The sequence below is a fragment of the Pteropus medius genome, unplaced genomic scaffold (assembly GCF_902729225.1).
Source record: "Pteropus medius unplaced genomic scaffold, Ma_sr-lr_union100, whole genome shotgun sequence".
Classification (NCBI taxonomy): Eukaryota; Metazoa; Chordata; class Mammalia; order Chiroptera; family Pteropodidae; genus Pteropus; species Pteropus medius.
In genome coordinates, this window is record NW_024342473.1 from 18545826 (window position 1) to 18566593 (window position 20768).

The 20768-nt window shown below is 34.2% G+C and overlaps 1 protein-coding gene and 1 pseudogene across 2 annotated transcripts in view; both read left to right on the top strand.

The window, feature by feature from the left end:
• Positions 1 to 20768, top strand: part of ALDH1A2 (aldehyde dehydrogenase 1 family member A2) — an 88471-nt gene that overhangs the window by 29444 nt on the left and 38259 nt on the right. For both annotated transcript variants that reach the window (XM_039865481.1, XM_039865482.1), the window contains exons 3-5: positions 10086 to 10190; positions 10371 to 10511; positions 13396 to 13525. In XM_039865481.1, coding sequence (XP_039721415.1) covers positions 10086 to 10190; positions 10371 to 10511; positions 13396 to 13525 — 376 coding nt within the window. The remainder of the gene's footprint in view (positions 1 to 10085; positions 10191 to 10370; positions 10512 to 13395; positions 13526 to 20768) is intronic.
• LOC120604748 (uncharacterized) lies at positions 4344 to 4523 on the top strand (annotated as a pseudogene).

Here is a 20768-nt window from a genome sequence, read left to right on the forward strand (position 1 = left end):
AGAAATATTAGCAAATAAGATTCAATAACGTATAAAATATTATACACCACAACTAAGTGGGATTTATTCCGGATATACAATACTGGTTCAATATTCAAAAATCAGTTATTGTAATCTGTCACATCAACAGGCTAATGAAGAAAAATTATATAATACCTATACATACAGAAAAATAGTATTTGATAAAATCCAAAATCCATTTATGATACAAACTCTCAGCAAAGTAGGAATAGAAGGGAACTTCCTTTACATCTACATAAAACCTATAGCTAACATCATTCTTAGTGGTGAAAAACTAGATATTTTCTCTCTCTGGGAATAAGGCAAGATGTTTTCTCCTGTCATTCCTATTCAACATTGTACTGGAAGTACTAGGTAATGTAATAAGAAAAAAGGAAATAAAAAGTATGCATTCTACAAAGGAAGAAAAAACTATCTTAGTTCAAGAATGAAATAATTGACTATGTAGAAAATTCCTAAGAACTGACCCTCAAAACACCCCAAAATGAAAACAACAACAAAAACCCTCCTAAAACTAATGAATGATTATAGTAAGATTGCAGGATACAAGGTTACTTTACAAAAGTTACTTGCTTTCCTATAAAGCAGCAACAAAAAATTGGAATTTGAAATAAAAAATGACAATATCATTTACATTACCACAAAAAAGAGAGAAATACTTAGATATAAATCTAACAAAATATGTACATGATCTTTATAAGGAAAACTGAAACTCCGATGAAATAAATAAAAGGAGAGCTTATGAGATGTTCTATGGATAAGAAGACTCAGTATTAAGATGTCAGTTCTTTCCAAATTTATCTGTAGATTCAATGTAATTCCAATCAAAATCCTGATAAGTAATTTTGTAGATATCAACAAAGCAATTCTATGATTTATATGGAAAGGCAAAAGACCCAGAAGAATCCACGCAATATTGAGAAGAACAAAGTTGTAGGACTGACAGTACCCAACTTCCAAACTTTCAGTGAAGCTACAGTAATCAAGACATTGTGTTATTGGAAAAAGAATAGACAAGTCAATGGAATAGAGAGCCCATAAAGAAACTCACACAAATATAGTTAAATGATACTTAACAAAGGAGCAGAGGCAATAATGGGAAAAGGATAGTTTTTTCAACAAATGGCGCTGGAAGAACTGGACAATCACATTCAGAAAAATGAATCCAGACACAGACCTTAAACTTTCACAAAAAATAACTCAAAATGGACCATAGACCAAATGTAAAATGCAAAACTATAAAATTTCTGGAAGATAACATAGGAGAAAATATAGGTGACCTTGGGTTTGGCAGTGAGTTTTTAGATACAACACCAGAAGCATGATCCATGAAAAGAAAAATTGCTATACTGTACTTCCTTAAAACAAAAACCTTCCGATATGTGAAAGACACTGACAGAATGAAAAGACAAGCCACAAATTGGGAGAAAATATTTGCAAAACACACCTATATGAGGAACGACTTGTATCCAAAGTATACAAAGAATTCGTAAAATTCAACACTAAGAAAACAAACAACTCAATTAAACAGTGGACATAAGATCTAAGACACCTCATCAGAGAAGATATACAGACAGCAAATAAGCGTGTAATAAGATTTTCAACATTATATGTCATTAGAGAATTTCAAACTAAAACAATGAGATGTCACTATATACCTATTATAAATGGCTAAAATCCAAAAAACTGACAATACCAAATGTTGATAAGGATGTGAAGCAACAAGAGCTCTCATTCATTGATGGTGGGAATGCAAAGTGGACACACTCTCTTTGGAGGATGGTTTCTTATAGAACTAAGAATAGTCTTACTGTGTGATCCAGCAATCACTCTCCTAGGCATTTATCCAAATAAGTCAAAAACTTATGCTCCAAAAAACCTGCACATGGCTGTTAATAGCAACGTTATTCGTAATTTCTCCAAACTAGAAGCAGCCAAGATGTCCTTTAAAAAGCAAATGAATAAACAAACTGTAGCATATCCATACAATGGAATATTATTCTGTATTAAAAAAAAAAAAAGAGCTAGCAATCCATAAAAAAATAGAGAAACCTTAAATGCAAATTTCTAAGTGAAAGAGCCAGTCTGAACAGGCTACTGACTGTAAGAATCCAACTAAATGACATTCAAGAAAAGGTAAAATGATGGACACAATAAAAAAGATAAGTGTCAGAGGTTTAAGGGCAAGATGGAGCACAACATTTTTAGGGCAGTGAAACTATTCTGTATTACACTGTAATGGTGGGTACATTATTCATTTTTCAAACCCATAGAACTGTACAACATAAAGAGGGAATCCTGATGTAAACTATGAACTTTGCTTAATAATAATATATCAATACTGATCCATCAATTGTAACAAATGTACTCACAAATGCAAGATATTAAAAATAAGAGAAACCGTTCTAAAAATTAAAGTATTAATTTTAAAACCCAAACAAAATGACCAGATTTGAAAGAGAACAAAACAGAACTTTTAGAAATAAAAAAATAAATATTGAAATTAGCTTAGACCTAGGTAAGGAGAATTGGATAATAGATCTGAAGAAATTACTCAGTTGTAGTGGAGAGGAAAAAGGAGATAGATGGAAACAACTTAAAAGTCCTTCAGTAGAAGACAGTTTGATTAAAGTAAGTTATAATCAAGTAAATGAGTGAAAACACACATGTATATACATGTGCATAAACCCACGTTGGTATACAAAGAAACCATCAAAAATGTCTTCTTATATTGTTAAGTTTTTAAAAAGCAAATTGTAAAGCTCACGTAGAGTTGATTTGTTTAGTAGAATTATATATATATACACATATGTGGCCTAGAGATATGTCTAGAAGGATCGTCACGAGTATGTGAACTTTAATTATCTCTGGATGATGAAATTTGAGGTGATTTTTTACTTTCTTTTTTGTATTTTCCTGTGTAGTTTGAATTGTTTAAAACAATGTATCGCACATTTACAAAAGCAATAAAGTTATTTTTACATAAAACATATTAAAAAGATGGAAAATATTAGTGGTTAAAAGACATTGAGGATGGACTAAAAAGGTGTAACACTTGGAGTTTCAGAAGGAGAGAACAGAATGATATTCAAAGATATGATAATGATTAATAATATTAATATTTACATTAATATAAATAATATTATCCCAGAACTTTTAGTGACAAAATTTTACAGACATCGTAAGCACAATGCTTAACTATCAAGGTAAATAAAAGAGAAATTGATACTTAGACATATCGTGATGAAACCTAAGAACGACAAAGTCAAGATCTGAAAAGCAACCAAATAGAAAAGGCAAATCATCAACAAAGAAATGGTAATCAGAGACAGCAGACTTCTCATAAACATTATTGCAGGATAGAAAATATTGGAATAATATCCTCAGAGTATTGTAAGAAAGTAATTGTCTTTTGGGAGTATCTTTTGAGAATGAGGGTGCAATAAATATTTATTAAGAATTGAGAATTTATCACCAATAAATTTTTACTAAATGAAATTCTAAAGAATTGTGAGAAAATCTCACACACACAAGAATCGTAAGAATAAAAATTAAAAATTTTCTAAGAAATTATTTTCTGTATAAAATAATATTTTATAACAAACTCCTGGAGAAGAGCAATAGGTTTAGTGTTCTAAGGTCTTTTTAATTGGGAAGAACTTAAGCTATATATTGACTTGAGACTTCAAGTTGTTAAACATGGTGACAAAATATCATGGACAACCAATGAAAGAATACAAACTTCCAAACCAATAAAAGGAGGAAATTGAATTATACAATGAACAACAGCAAACATTAATCAACTTAAAAATAGAGGCAAAAAAAGAGAAAACAGAAAGTAAAACAAAGCAAGACAAAAAGCATCAAGTTCAAGTATCATACAATATATAACACAAAATATAATCACAATAAATACAAATGTATTAAACTTGCCAGTTAAAAGACAAATTTTTATATTGAATAAAATAAAATCTAACCACACCTCACTTAGATATATCAAAATAATTATATAATTAAATAATATATAATTAAGGATAAAAAGATGGAAAGAGGTATATTAGGACAATACTAAAGAAGAATTTAGGTAGCTTTACTAATATTAAACAAAATAAGCTTTAAAAGACAAAGCTTTATTCTTAATATAAGAGAGCCACTTCATATTGATGAATGGTTCTGTTTTACCAGAGAATCTAATAATTACAAACATAGTCACTAATAAACTCTGAAATTTATAAAGATAAATGTGATGGAGCTAAGAGATATATTGACAAATCTACCAAAGTGGGAGACTTCAATACAGTTTTCTTAATTATTGGTAGGACAGCTTTGTGCAGTGGCAGTATGGTAGCCAATGAGGTTTATCTGAGGCGCAATTATTGCTAATTGAAAATTATTGGTAGGACAAGCAGCAAAAATGTTAATAAAGACCCAGTTGATCTGAACAATGCATTTCACAGTATCGATATATTAGATACTCGTAGAAACCTGTACCTAACACTTAGTTCATAAAGGCAAGAAAAAGAAGTATAGCTAAGATTAAATAAGTTAAAAATTCAGAATAGTGATTACTTCTAGTGGCAGAGTGGGTCAAGCAAGAAGATGGGATCAGGAAGAAACACAAGTAGCATCAGTGATATTAAAAGCATTCTAATGCTTGAATGGTGTGTTCATGATGTGTATTAATGTATTATATATACGTTTATGTTGCATATATTCTTTTGAATGTATTAAATACAGTATAATAAAAACACTGCTCAAATATACTCTTCATTCTTTAGTGTGCTTCAGATTTTATTTTGGGGTGGGAGGTACTTTATTTCTAATCCTATCAGGAAATGTGTTAGATGATGATTCATGTTCTCTCCCAGCAGACAGTCCATCCAGTTAACAATAATTAAGCGCCTACTCCATTTGTTATGTCTTTTAATACCAACAGCAACTCATAAAATGTCAATGGACAGTTCTTCACAACCATGGAAAGAAAGTTAGGTTTATGAGCTAATTCATCTTATCCTCTTAGAAACCTAGAGCAGACAGGGACCTCCTTTTATGAATCATCTGTTTCTTCTCCCTGTGATTAGAGCATCACAGAATTATATAATGCTATAAGTCAATATTTGTATATTTTACAAATGAAGAAACTGAGCAAGCTCAAATCATTTAGCTAGAGGCAGACATCTTTACTTTCAAAGAGCTCTAGAGTGCAAAAGGCTACATCTTCTCTGATAACCTATTCTGAAATTCAGTAAAATGCGAAGAATTTTCTAGTTTCTCGATATTAACAAGTATTTTAATTGAAATAATTTGTAAATTTAAAAGGAATAATTTTGGCAGCACTGGGCCATATTTTAAGGCAGAGCTTGAATTATTTTATTTACTACAAATTCTCATTTGAGGATGAACTACTGTGAAAAGGAAGATGTTAAATCTTTATTCTTTCATTTAACAAATATGTTTTGTAGCATTTATGGTATCAAAGGTAGGCATAAAAGGGCCACTCTAACTTTTACATTCTTTTTTTTACTTTTCATTTTGAAATAATTTCAGATTTATTTTTAAAAGTTTCAAAGATAGTGCAAAAAATTCCTATATACCATTCACCCGGATTCTCTAAATGCTTACATCTTTTATAACTACCCTGCAATTATAAAAATCAGGAAATCAACATTTATACAATGTTATCTAATCCAAAAACCTTACTCAAATCCCACCAATTTTTCCAATAATATGTATTTTTTTCTGGTTGAAGAGCCTATTCACGTTCACGTGATTCACTTATTTTTATGCATCTTAGTGTCATTTATTTTTGAAAGAGTTTTTAGTCTTTGTCTTTCATGATCTTGGCACTTAAAAAAAGTAAAATATTATAGGCCATTTGTTTTGTAAGATGTGCTTTAATTTGGATTTGCCTGATATTTCCTCATGATTAAATTCAGGTTATACCTTTTGAATAACAATACCACGGATGTGATCTGTGTCCTCAGTGTATTATATAAGGAGCACATGATATCAATTTGTCCCATCAGTGGCGATGTTAACTTTGATCACTTGATTAAGGTGCTGTCTGCCAGTTTTCTCCAATGTAAAATTATTTTTCTCTTTGTAATTAATAAGTATCTTGAGGGGAGATACTTTGAGACTAAATATCCAATTTTTTATTATACTTTTTCCCATTAACTTTACCATCTGTTGATGATTTTTGCCTGAAGCAATTATTACTGTGGTGATTGACAAACGGTGATGATCTAATGCCATCATTCCTTCATAGCTATTAGTTGGCATTCTACTGTGAAGAAGAGCTTTTCCTTATCCCCCATTTATTTATTCATTTAAAAGATTTATATCATTATGGCCTCTTGGATGCCTTTTTTATTCTACAAGTAATAATCCGTTAATGTTTTTATTTATTTTATTGCTTAAATAATTCCAGTAGTGGCTGTTGGGAGCCCCTTCATGTTGGCTCCTATGTCCTTTTGATATGTCCCATTGGTTTTTGAGCGTATACTTGATTTCCGGCACCACATCTGGCTGTCAAGGATCATTTTGTGCTTTCCTGATACAACCCTGAAATAAATTATTTCTCCAAGGAGCCCTGGTCAGAGTACACTTTAGACATCGTTCAGAATTTTTAAAATAGCTCAGAGAAGCTGAAAACCTTCAAGTCTTGTGGAGATATTTGCTACCTTGTGTACCAATAAAGTTGTCAATACAAGTTTTTTAATCATATTGTATGGCTAGGTCTACAATAATAGTAATGCAGTAAAAATATCAAATATTTTAATCTTTATCATACCAGGAGAAATAGTCATCATATCTACCATTTGAGTCCAATGGATTCTTCATATTTTTTAATTTTTAAGTTATTTTGTGAAAAATTTACAGAAGTAAATAAAGAGAGCATGAAACCAACAAAATAAGTGTTTAAACAGCAAATCAAATTTTCTATGTATTTAGTTGGGGAGGTATATGTATCTGAAATGGGCAATGACCTTTGAGTGCAACTATCTGTTCATCAGTTTTCGTGTATGAAATGGGAAATATTCATGTCACAAATATTGATTACAGATTTTAAACACATCTCTAGGAGATTATAGCTTATTATTTCTGGTTCTCCTGGCATGCGCATTATCATGGTGTAATACCATTGAAAAGTTTGAAGGCTCATAATTTCATAGAAAAGAGAATGGTCATCTTTTTGTTCTGTAATTACAAAACGTTTTAAATTTTAGTTTTATAAATGTAAATTAGATTAATCAGTCCAGTGAACTTTTTAAATTTTACAGAATATCCTTCCAGTCACCTTTGTGTATATACCTGCCTTCAGCATTTGTCCATTTATGAATCATATCAAGTAAATTTTTATCCACACATATCATAAAAGATAAAAGAATCTTCATGAGTACTTTCAGCAAAACAAGATGATCCAGGTCCTCGTTGCAAAATAATAAATGATCAAGTCCTTCCTATTGAATGACTAACTGGTTAAAATATCGTATTTCCTTTTGTTTTTATAAATATATTGTTTGCTCTTTGGTTCTTGTAGTTGAGAAAATTTATTTATCCTAAAGAGTCATAGTCCAAGATTTTGCTTACAGTCAAGTTCACCCTCATCATTAGAGTCTCTAGTGATTTTGTCTCTCCGCCTTCATCTTGCGACTCGCCTAACAATTGTGAGATGTCTTTGTTAATTTGCTTCTCTTTCCCATTATGGATGGAAATGAAAAATTCTGAATTCTTAATTGTATTCAGTGAAAGCTAAAAAAAAAAATGACAAAGGTTGTGTCTCCAGACTTCTTTCATACCCTTTTGAGAGATGATGCATTACCTAGGACAACACAATAAAAAAACCAAATGGTGATGAAACAGTGGTGATATGTTTGTTTATTCACTTCTAGGAAATTTCATAACTTTTTTATTTTCTTTTTATTTTACTTATTTTTTTAGCATAATTAGAAATAATTGATGAGCAATGATGAAATAGCAAAATATTTTAAGATATAGGAAAAGATCACTAAGATCTCATAATGTATCTTAGATTTATTAAATAGTCAATGGACTTAAGTGATAGTAGTAAGAGAATGAGTTTTATCCTATTAAAAGATAAGTAATTTTTTCTTTTGATCTGTGGAAAAACCCTAAGAAATAATAAAACTCATGAAATATCAGTCCTTACCAATAGTTAGAGCTACTCAACAAAAAAAGCTTAAAAACTGAAATTGGATCGTGATGATATACCAAAGATTAAGATGTTTCAGTCAAATAGGCAAATAGTGAATAAAAGAAATAAGAAATATTGGTAAGAGTTCTTTTTTCCTTAAACCTGATGATACTCTGAAGTGCGTTCTTAATGAAACTAACTTAAGTAATTTTTTTTGGTTTGTTTTTTTATTACCTTATAAATCATATTGTGTTTCAGAGAAACTTGCAGTTATGATGAGCTATGAACTGTTAGGAAATTTGTTAAATAGAATGAAAAGAGAACTAGACCAGGAGCCCAAGAACTATACCTCTAATTTAAATTTAGACAATAACTAGTTGTGTTTCTTTGGGCTGAGCAATCCTAGAAACCATGGTACAGTGAAAAGAGCAGGAGACTTTGGACCAGAACCGCAATGAGAAGCTGCTTCTTAGGACTCTTGTTGGCCTCTCAATTGTCTCACCTTTTGTAGAGATAACAAAATTCTGCTGTGAGAGTTGTTATGAGTCTTTATGAACTACTAGAGACTCTAAGACTCTACAAGGCTGGAATTCTTCTGTGGTCATCTTAGCCTCCACTGTGTCTAGAAGTATCTGAGTATTTATTAAATAAATAAGTATATTTTATTAAGCATGTTTATAAATTCTGTATTAAGAACTATAACATGTATACAAGTACAAGGTTGTGTTTGCTTAATACATTTGTACTAATGCTATTCAGATTTAAGGTCCTTTCCTCCCTTTGTCTTAAAAAGCCATTAGGAAAAGAAAACTTCAACATAAGCTCATTGTTTTATCAAATCCAGGAAAAAGCAAAGTTTTGTAATAATCTGGAACCTGATATTTAAAATTGTAGATCTATCTTCATTTAACCTCATCTGTGATTATTAAAATGGCAAGCAATGACAAATCAGTTTATCATTGTATTTGTTCTAAGTTGACTGACTGGCTCATGAGTTCAGAAATCTCACTGGCATGTCACAAATTTTATAGAGTAAAATATCTGTGTATTCTTCGAGCTTTCATAGTCCAAAAATATTAGATTGGGTTTTTCTCTTAATAAAAAAATTTTAATTTCTTTGCCTATATTTTCTCTTTTAACTCACGTCTTACAAATCTGAGAAATTGACTTGAATAATTTCTTAAACCATTAGTCTCTTTGCTGTTTTAATAAAATCTTAATTTTTTTAAAAAAAGAAGACATCCAAGGCTCTTAAGAAAGCCTAGAGAGACCAATTTGAAAGTTATAGACCTTTTCCCTTTGCTAAGCCTACATGTAGCCTACCCAACAAAGAGAAAGAAATCTAACTTGGATTTGACATGTAACGTATTTAATTTACTGGTTAGTTTGATCATCGTTCGGTTCAGGGTCTGACTATAAATTAAATAAATGCTTATTTCAGCAGCCTTAAGTTTCCCTGTGAAGTCACTTACGCTTGTGACAGAGAAACTAAGACCTAAGATTTGACCACTGTCAGTTTAATACACGATTTACTCCTTATGGGTATTGGTCAGAGGTTGAACTGTCGATAACTATTTTATCTGCCTCAGTGTGTGTTTTATATGTATTTGAGACTCTCTCCTTTTCATTCTTGTTTGACTCTCTCACTGGTTGACAGGTTCACTATATTTAATCTTTGAATCACATTGAGGTAAAATTATCATAGAAGAGATTCCTGAATTGGAGGTGAGGCAGGACTGCATACTGTTTAAGGGTCTCTTGCAACTCTTCAAATTCTATACTTTAATTATATACCAGCAAGCATATAGAATAAGTATGATTACTGTGATACTTCCATAACACTTTGCCTTTGACTGGCTTTCTCTCACCTGTCTCACCAATCCCATTTTGTTGTCTACTCCTTTAGATTTTTATTAACAATGAGTGGCAGAACTCGGAGAGTGGGAGAGTGTTCCCTGTCTATAATCCAGCCACAGGAGAACAGGTGTGTGAAGTTCAAGAAGCAGACAAGGTATGTCCTTCTCAGAAAAAGATTCCCTATTAAATAACTACTTCCAAACAGCAGAGCACTAAACTTACGTTTTCCAGACACAACCACTGACCTTCACTCATCACCTTTTTTGTGAGAGCAGATGGTTCTTCCTTTATTTGGAGTGTTGTCTCTTCAGTTGTGCCTCTTCCTCTCTAACAGGCAGATATAGACAAAGCAGTGCAGGCAGCCCGCCTGGCTTTCTCTCTTGGTTCAGTGTGGAGACGAATGGATGCTTCAGAAAGAGGACGTCTGTTGGATAAGCTTGCAGACCTGGTGGAACGAGACAGAGCAATTCTTGCAGTAAGTAGCCAAAGAAAATATTCAGTCTTTACCCCAAATTTACCATTCCACTGAAATTTAGATTCCTCAGACTTTTTGAAAATACAATGTGAAACTGACCTAGGGAACAAGCTAAGGAGTACATAATATACATGAAAAATGAGATGTTTGGCTTTTGTGATAAGTGGGGGAAGTGGAGGACCAGCTGAGTGTCTCTTCTTACTGAATTTTGAAGAACAAAACCATAGCTTCCCATGCCTGGTAAGGACCTTCCTGTCTTCCTTCCGCCCTTGACAAACAAAACAAAACAGTTAAGCAGCAGGAGAGCTACCATGTGCTTCCAGAAAACAAATACCAAAAAATCATTTGAGAATCAAATAGGACTGTTTTTACCTCCCCAGAGTCAACCCCTCTTGACTAAAGAGAATCCTTCAGAAACAGAGGCCATGATATGGACCTCCCATTCACTTCTCTGTCACTTTCAGCAACATTTTTTTCCCCATTAAAACAATCCTTTTCTTACATAAGAAACTTCCCCTCTCCTGATGGTTTTTTGTTGTTGTTGTTTTTAAAGTAAAGGTCAATTTTTAGAGAATACAGGCTTTTTGGAAACTGGAATCATTGGGAAATGCCTGTGCTGTACACCAGAGATCTCCACATGGGTGACCCAAAATTGATCACTTAATACTTGGGGTATCCTTGTTCAGTCAGGGCATTCGAACCATGAATACTATATCCTATCCTCTACTTGAGATAACAGGTCACTATTGGGCTTGGTTTGAGAGAGAGAGACAGTACCCTTTCTCAGTGTCACTGCCACCATGGTTCTTCCCTCTTGCCATTCTCCCCAGGGATCTGTTCATAGTGTGGGAACGAAAATGAATCCTTTTTAGAGATGGTTTGGAACTCTAGCTATTTGTAACATTTGTCTATTAAAACATTTCTAATCTGATACTTTAAGGAAGGGCTTATGTATATTGTGAAAAAAGTGTTTCATGGTGAAATGGCTCTTTCTTAAAGATTCACAAGACACCAAACACATTAAAGACTCTGAAAAGCCCTACTCAGTGTTTCTCAAACTTATTTAAGCCTCAACACTATTTTTATGGCTAACTTATTGTGCAAAACTGAATTTTTTGGAACACCTCGAGGAATCTGGTCTGTGTGCTTACCTCTTCACTGGATCATGATTTTTTGGAACACCTCGAGGAATCTGGTCTGTGTGCTTACCTCTTCACTGGATCATGATTTCTTTGAGAGTGAAAATTGTGTTTCACTTTTTTGGTAATCCTAGCACAGTTCCTGGCACATAAATAGTCAGTAGGGTACATTGATGGTCTGTAAGTATCTGTTTAATTGACTTCAATGTGTACAATATTTACAACATTAGGTTAACAGTATGTACTAGATGATGATGGAGTTAATTTCTGCAGTTACAATTTTCACGTCATAAAATTCAGACACCATTCTTTTTCTGACATATGTCTCACTGTGACACACTTAAATGACATCTCTACTTTTAAACACTATCAAGCCATGAGAGGAGTAAGTTTTAAAAAGGGGTAGGCTCTGGAATGGCTCCTAGCCAGAAAACTGAACTTAATAGCCAGGTAAACACAATCAAGAGTAAACCTAAGGCTGGCAACGCTTAGGTGAATTCGACTGCTGTCAATAGCTCACAGGGACCATTTAGGTGGCCCACATTTTGGTTATTGACTGAACTTCACTCTACGCTATGTAGACCTTGACTCTATGCTAGCTGCATGGAGAACGTAATGCCCATCTCATGAACATATAAATGTTCTAACAAGTACTGGGAAATAATTTGATTCCCTTCAATAAATGTGAGCTAATATATGGTAATAAAGTAACATGATACTTTAAAATGATTTCCATCTTATACACATAGTAAATGGATAAATTACACTGTAGATAATAATATTTCATGTCATTAAATGGAGAATATTTTAATTTTAGTTTTGTCAGCACTCAAATAATTTTCACACCGGTGTGTGTTACAAAACGTCCTCATAGAGAATGAAGGACATGAGGTTATCAACATGTTTTTGTTTGTTTCATTCGTTAAACTTGTAACACCTTTAATATTCCTCAAGTCAAAATACTCTTTTCTCATTTCACTGTGTTCATTTGTAATTATTTTTGTTATAGATTTAACCACTTTAGGAACATGTCCTTAAAATAATAACATTTATAACTAAAACTGCTTAATATCTCTATTGTTATTAAGTGAACCAGATACTTCACTCTTAATAGATAATGGCTGTTAACATAAATATTTACAAAAAACCCCAGCCCTCAACTTGTTAAAGTTTGAGCTTCCCTAGAGGAGATCTTGTTTATTTGGTGGTAATAAATAAATTCGCTGTGCACTGTTGATATTCCATTTCTCAGCAGGGGTCTTGGCAGCTGTGGAGAACGTTTTATATTCTCATCAGTTGCATAAAAGCCCATATCCCTGTTCTTCTTTATGGATTCAGATTCCTGGTGTATACTCCAAAAAATCCCCATGCAGCTCTGATCATTAATATAACAGAAGCTGGTTTGACAAGCAGAACATTTCTTTATCATCAGTTAATGAAATGTGTTTATATATTGAGATAGTGGTTACTGGAAACACACAGCCACAAGAATATGTATATATATATATATATATATATATATATATATACATACATATTATACATATATATATATGTATTCATTGTGGCTTTTACTGGAAACTAAACTAAACTGATAGTGCTAAAAACCTTTGTATTTGGGAAATTAGAGTTAACCAGGTATGCATCATTGTTCATATTTGTTTGTATTTTTTCTCTTTCTTTTTAAGTCTGCTCCAGACTTATTTAGTGTATTACTGGAAAGTTCTTTGTTTCTTTTCTTACAGACCATGGAATCCCTAAATGGTGGCAAGCCGTTCCTGCAAGCTTTTTACGTGGATTTGCAGGGGGTCATCAAAACCCTTCGGTATTATGCAGGCTGGGCTGATAAAATTCACGGGATGACCATTCCTGTAGGTATGTGGAATTTTAGTGCATCGAAAGGGAAACATGAGACTCCACCAGAAACACAGTTACACCACCAATCACAAATAGCAGTCACATAGAATACAGATATGAGCACACTTACAGCAGCTTGAACTGAACATATTACATCATTCTGACATCCCTATTTCTGTATGTAGACAGTCCATACCTAAGTACAGCAACAGGCTGCTTACATCAATGCATTAATCAATCAGCCAAGGAACAGGTATGTGTTTGTCAGCTGCTATATGCTTAGCACTGTGCCAGGTTGAGTTCTGGGGGTATGAAGAGGCATTGGGCATGGAGAAGTCAGAGAAAATTCCGAGAAGATTACAACTTGATTCTTACCCTTCTGAAATGTAACATCTACTTGTTTGGAAGGAAATACTCTAATAGTTAATAGTTGTTTTCTCTTAGTGGTGAGATTATGGACGATATATTTCTTTTTAAAAAATATTTTTCTGTATTTTCTATAATGACCATGAATAACTTGTACAATCTATAAAAACAACAATCATCCTGATACCTTTTTTTTTTTTTTAAGTCATATGACTTGGTCCTTTAAAAGGGGAAGGAAACTAAACTAAGTTAGTTGGTGGGAAGATCTCTATCTGAGTGGGACTACTGGTGATAGCTAATATCACACGGAATGCTTTCACATCATTGACAGAGGAGGAAACTGAGGCCTAGACAAGTTAAGTAGTTTTCCTAATTCGCCCAGCAGTAAGTTGTAGAGCTGAAATTTTGACATTAGAGCCTGCTGACTCACTTCATTTTAGATACCGGGAGGAAGAGATATCTTGACAGAAAAAGGACTGACTGAAGGAGCCATGTGGATATTGGGAGTGGTGAATAGGTATAAGGAAATAAAATATATGGTCATTGAGTGGCTCCTGGATGCTTCTAAGTACAGTGCCAGGTACTATACCTGTGTTCTCCAGAAAACAGCCTGATTTCCATGTGCACACTAGGAAGAGTAGAAGATAAGCTAGGAACTTTGGAATGCTCTTTCAGGGCCTTCCTAGGCTGAGGAGGATTAACTTAACAGAAGAGAGGATGGTTGGCTGACAGTGAGGATGGCTTAAAGCAGCGCTTCTCAAACTTTACTGTGCGTATATATCACCTGGGATCTTCTTCAAGTGCAAATTTTCATTGAATAGGTCTGGGGCGGGCCCTGAGATTCTGCATTCCTAACCAGCTGCCTGATGCCTAGGCTGCTGGCCCTGTGCCTTAAGTAACAAGGAGAGGATGCAGAGACCAGCACTAACCAAGTGACTGTTGTGATGCTTCATTTAGGCATAGGGCAAGAAGAGAAGAAGTTCCAGTAAGAGTGGAGAAGGGACAGAGAATAGACTTCAGAGGACTATTTTGAAATTACCTCTATGAGTGATAGGGACATGTGGAATGTTAGTCTTTAGAAAATGGGCTTCCGATTATAGGCACTCTTCCCTGCCATCCAGAGGTTTCCCTTGTTCAGCAGACTCAGAAGGATGGGGAAGATTGCTTTTAGGGAATGTCAGAATCTTAGTTCAGTCCCAGCTCTAAGGATATCACAGAACCACTGTTCTCCAGCATCACTTGCAGGATTCAAAAATGGCCTAAATGAGGCAGAGCCATTATTTGGTATGAGTAAACCTGTTAGAGGACCTAGGAATTAAACCTTTGTCAAAGACAGGACACGTGTCAACCTTTCAAGGTTGGTCTCCTCTACTTCAATGCAGGAAGATAAATTAACAAGATCAAAGGCCCTAGCTTTTTTTTTTTTTTTTTTTTTGAGCCCCTCTCCACTGGCCATTTCACTATTAAAACAACAAATATGTTTCAGGTATTTAAATATCTATTCAAATGATTTACAATATCTTAGGAATAAGGTGAAACGGAAGGCATCAAAATAGAAATTTATTTGTTAGGCCAAATAAGGATCTTAAGAGGTATTGTACCCATTTTACAGGTAAGAAAATGAGACAGCAAAGGTTTACTGTCTTGAACAAGGTCACATGGCTAGTAAGTAGCAGACATGAGATTCAAACCCAGGTCTCTTTCTGTCATTGTAGGCCCTCTTCTTATGGAGGCCAGTTCAACAGGGCACTAAGAGGAAGAGATCAGTCGCCCTCTGTAGATTTTTAGATTAATATACAATTGATTCTCATTATTCATGGTAGTTATGTTCTATAATGTTGGTGTGGACACTGAATTAGCCAGCACTGAACCATTGCTCCTAGAGGAAATAAAGAGATGAAGAGTATAGTTCTGTCAGGTCATCCATAAAGAATAAAGCTGAAAGTCTTTTATTTTTTAACTTAAAATGTAAGACTGCTTTGTTACACCGAATCATAATCCATGGTTCATCCAGCTTAGCCTCTATGACATTAAATAATAAGCACCAAAAAGAGTGGGAAAAATTATACTATTATCTCTTTCACTCCTCCCCATTTAGGAAGGCCAGGCAATCTACCATATAATGTGAAGGGCTCTTCCTTCACCTCCTGTACCAGACATCAACTTCAACTTCTCATTCACTCATTTCTTTCATTCTACAAGTTTTTTGGTTTGTTTTTGAGCACCTGTTATGTTTTAGGTTCTGTGTTAAGCATAGGGGCTACACAGTAAGTAAATACTGTAAAGAAAACAAACAAGTAGACAAGCAATTGCAATATAGTGTGGCTTATTCAGATATGGAAGCATAAAGTTCAATGGGACTTCATAGGAGAGGCAATCTCACCCAGTATTAAGGCTTCCTGGAGAAGGATGTGAGGTGAAGGGTAGGTAAGTGATGATGGAGATAGGGCCATCACAGGTGGTGGTAGTAACCACTACAAAGCATGGAAGGAGGAGAGTACAGTGTGGCAGTGGATCTGAAAGTATAGCCAGATATAGAAGACCATGGGGCTCTTGGTCTGAGTAAACCATACTATGAGTTTTATTCCTTAGCAATGGTGAGTCACTGAATTATTTTAAATAGATAAATGTCATGATCAAAATTGCAATTTAGAAAGAACATTTCAACTACGTAATGAGAAATCAGTTGGAGAGAGCAAGTACCTGCTTTTTTCCCCTCCCCCTATAGTGTAGCCTCCCTCTAGAAAACTTAGGAAGAGAGGGGGAAAGTTATGGCATGACCATTGTTGAGTTATCTGCTGGACACCTTTTCTCCTGACTTGAGAGCGTCTCCCATTCCTTTCCGTTATGTCCCACTCAAGGTCCACACAGAATCATGTAGTTTCTGTTTCATTCACAAGGGTCTTAATGTTCGTTATTTCCTGCCATGGTACTCAATGGAGCCATTGTTTCTGACCATAAATTTTATGCTTTGACCCTTCTATTATGGCAACTCTTAATTATGATGATAAATAATAACCATTACTATGATTTATTGAACACTTTCTTTGTGCTCATTATATTATCTCTAATCTTATAGCAGCCCTGCATGGAAAGTATTATTATCCTCATTTTGATTATTTTAAAACTGTATCATAATCCTCTGTTCCTCTCATGTTCACAAACTTTTTAGAGTATCAAAGCTTGTTTTCAGTTAACTGAGGGAGAAATGGAGGTTAACTGATTTGCATATAGTTTTTCTCTGTAACAAGTGTTGATTTTATTGATTTTGTGGTATGTAAGCAGAGAAATATAGCCCATGCTTTAAGCTGAATTCTGACATAAAATAGCTTTATGATACATTAGCATGTAGAAAAGTTTAGAAAATTACCTATGTCATATGTAATTATTTCTCTACTTCGATCCCCTTTTAGTTTTACTTGTTAAACAAAGAATAAGCTAAAAACGCTCAGACATTGACTCAGATCCTGAGGTTTTACCTTCAACAGTGAGGTCTAGATTAGTGCTGTCAATAGAGAATGCATACGGTGAGATCTCATCGTTCACTCATATTGTTCACTGAGACTGAGGAGCTATTTGCTTTGCCCACCTGAGAATGTAGGGCGGTTAGTGGGACCTGAATTGGTGGTGGCAGGAGGTCATGAAGTCAGCTTCGTATGTAACCTCTTTGAGAGGTTAAGATTGAAAAAGACCCCAGGGATCCCTAAGACCAATCTCCTTGTTTTTCTGACAAAGAAACTGAGGTCTAGAGAAAAATAAAGTAACTTTTTTTAAAGACCACAGTATGGAGTAGTGATAGAGCTAAGATAACTTCCTGACAGATTCAGGAACGTGTAATCTAAAATCAGAGAAGCTACCGGCAGACTCCTGGAAAGAATAGTGTTAGCACCACTGTATACTAATGTCATCTCAATGTTTGTATAGGCATTTATGGTTTATCATTTAGCTGTAAAATGTTCAGCGAGATCTGTTCATTGTCAAAACACGTACTAATCTTCCGAGGGACATAATGGAATAGTTCAGTGTAGCTGGTCTAAGTGTTTAATACTGGGGCCATCAAAAAGGTTCTCAGCTCCTCACAAGATAATTCTGTACACAGATTAGAGATTGGAAGATGGCCTTCCATTCACTGAATTGTGTTACAGATTTTTATCTATTAAAAAATCTCATTTTTTTTGTGCAAACAGGTATATCAAATAAGCTGCAGTTCTTAAAATACTCAGTAGTGTAATTGAGAGCTAGTTCTTGAGGGCCATTTTTGATAAACTTCTCCTCAATTTCCAACACATTTCAGGTTTTTTTTTATTTTCCTGACTATATCTATCGCCCATTTGTACTGTCTAGTTTATTATAGACTGTGCCAATGTCAGACATTCTTATGAGAACAAAAATTATGTCAAATTTTTTTTCAAGCAACTATAAAATCTGCTTTAAGAAGTGATGTTTACCCTGAAAGAATAATCCAAATAATTAAATTGTTCTAATTAACTAAGTACTTGCTATCTCTCCTGTGTAATACAACGAGCCCCCATCAAAGAACCTATGACAGTAATTCAGCTGTGTTTCACAAATACAGCAGAGGCTTTCTTCATTACTCATTTCCAGGGATGAAGACTTTTCTTAATATAATTCTAGAAATGGCTCAGTCTACATATATTCAGTAAAGTTTGGTCTATAGTTCAGCCAAATTTATAGTATAGTAAAGTCTCTAATTCTAAGATTTTTTTATTCCTCATGAGGTGTGAACATTCAGGTGAGATCTTGTAGTATTTGGAGAGCATGGTTAAGCATAAAAGATAGGAATATGGGTTATTATTTTTTGGAGGGCAGAGAAGAGTTAATCATTATATATCAATTTGGGTAGAGAAGGGAGAAGGAGAAGTTAATACTGTCGCCCTATGAGTCTACTCTTCTAGGCGAAGAGGAGAGAGGCAACAGCTCAAGGGAAGAGGTTGTTGCTCTGCAGAGTTCCCTTTATAACTTAAGATGCTATAGTTTATGTGAGTTCTCTTTGTCCGCATATTTAATCCTCAAAGAATCATTTTTACCTTTCACAAAAAGGTTGTCATTTTCCCCATTTGCATTCCTTCTCAATATAACACTGATTCTATGGTTTGTGATATCCACCTAAATTCAACACCTTATTCACAAAAGAGTCTTTAACACGTTTCTAAGGAAAATGAACTTGAAGTCCAATGACCCAGCTCCTAGTCCAGGAGTCACAACTTCACCAATTATATCACTCTGGACTTAACCTCTCTGCCATATTTTCTTTATTTATAAAATTCTGATAATAACATTTGACCTATATTTTTAGTGTTTTGAGTGTGAAATGAGATATGAATGTGGAAATACTTTGTAAGATTCTATAGAATTATATACATTTTGTTCTTATTTTGCTATTTTAAAAGTATTAAAAACATCGATCAGATTCTTCTACACTTCAGACTCCTTTCAGGCAAATTAGTAGAGTTATCAGAGAGGCAAAAAGTAAATAGCAATGAAGTTAGCAGCTGTAAAGCAACTGTGGACTCCCCTTCACCCACTTGGTTCCTTTGAACCTCAGTACTCAGATTGTGGTCTGTGGATCAGAAGCATCGGTGTCACATGGAAACTTACAGAAATGTAGATTCTCAGGTCCTGCCCCCAGACTCACTGATTCAGAGTCTGCATTTTAACAAGATCTCCAGATACTTTGTGTGCACATTTAAATTTGAGAAGTACAGTATTATATACCACATGGCAAGATGATTCTATACAATAAAGTAGTGAACATTTTTTATTTTAATTATTAGATTTGAAAAACATTAGAAGAAAGTATTGCTAGCTCATACAACCAGTTGTTTCATAGATTTTCATTAAGGTGAGGCTGACAAGTAGCTATTTACATATTTTTAAAAGATGAGTTGACTTAACAGAATTATTAAGTAATAGAGTAAGTGATACTTGGATACAGCAAAAATTATGAAGATGGCTCTTGAGCAATTGGCCTTTGGGTAACTTTAGTCTAGAAGCTTGGTGAGATTGGAGTCAAGATTATAATAGCTGTGAAGGACCTCTGAGGTACCTTTTGCCCTAGACAAGGGTACACATGGAAAGCACAGTTCTTTGTTTGCCAGGCACCCCAGGTCAGAGTAGGGGTGACTAGATGAGAATGCAGACTGAGCTCAAGGCCCTTTCTTTATGTCTTTCACTTAGTTCTCAGTTGGGAAGAGTTTAAGCACCAAAACCACCCTTTATCTCTTTGTTAACTACTTAGAGGAACCGTAGGGATGGAAGATTCTTCAGTCCCTTTCTTTGTGTCAGCTTTTAGCTAATCGTACAGTCTATAAACAGTTTATCCAAAAAAGTTTTCATTCTCCACGACTCAGTGTCTCTTGGGACACAATTATGGAATTGAATTCAGTTCCTTATGAGGTCAGCTTTTTAAGATTTTGCCTACATTTTCTTCTTCTCTCTTTTATTTCTTCCGTAACTTGCAAAATTATGTAAGTAATATAACTAAATTCTTAAGGACTTAGAATGTTTGTGGAAATGCTTACTGAATCACCATGCTATGCTTGTGCAAGTGCCTTGTGGACTTTCTCTGAACCATTCCAGTTTCCTACACTTGCTGCTAAACAAACACCTGTGTTGTTCTTCAGTTCGTAGTCTCATTTTTTTTCCTCAGTTCATTTGCATTCCATCTTTATCTTACACTCTGATTTTAAGGTCTGTGATTATCTACCTGAATCTATCACCTTAGCCAAATTGTAGAGTTTAGTTAGGAGGGATTTCCCTGAAGATGAAACTCTAGCCTATTGATGGGTGTCATTGCTCCTCATAGAAGACCTTCCTTGGAAGAAGAGCCTGACATCACATTTATATCTTCTGGGAAAAAAAAAACAAAAACCCA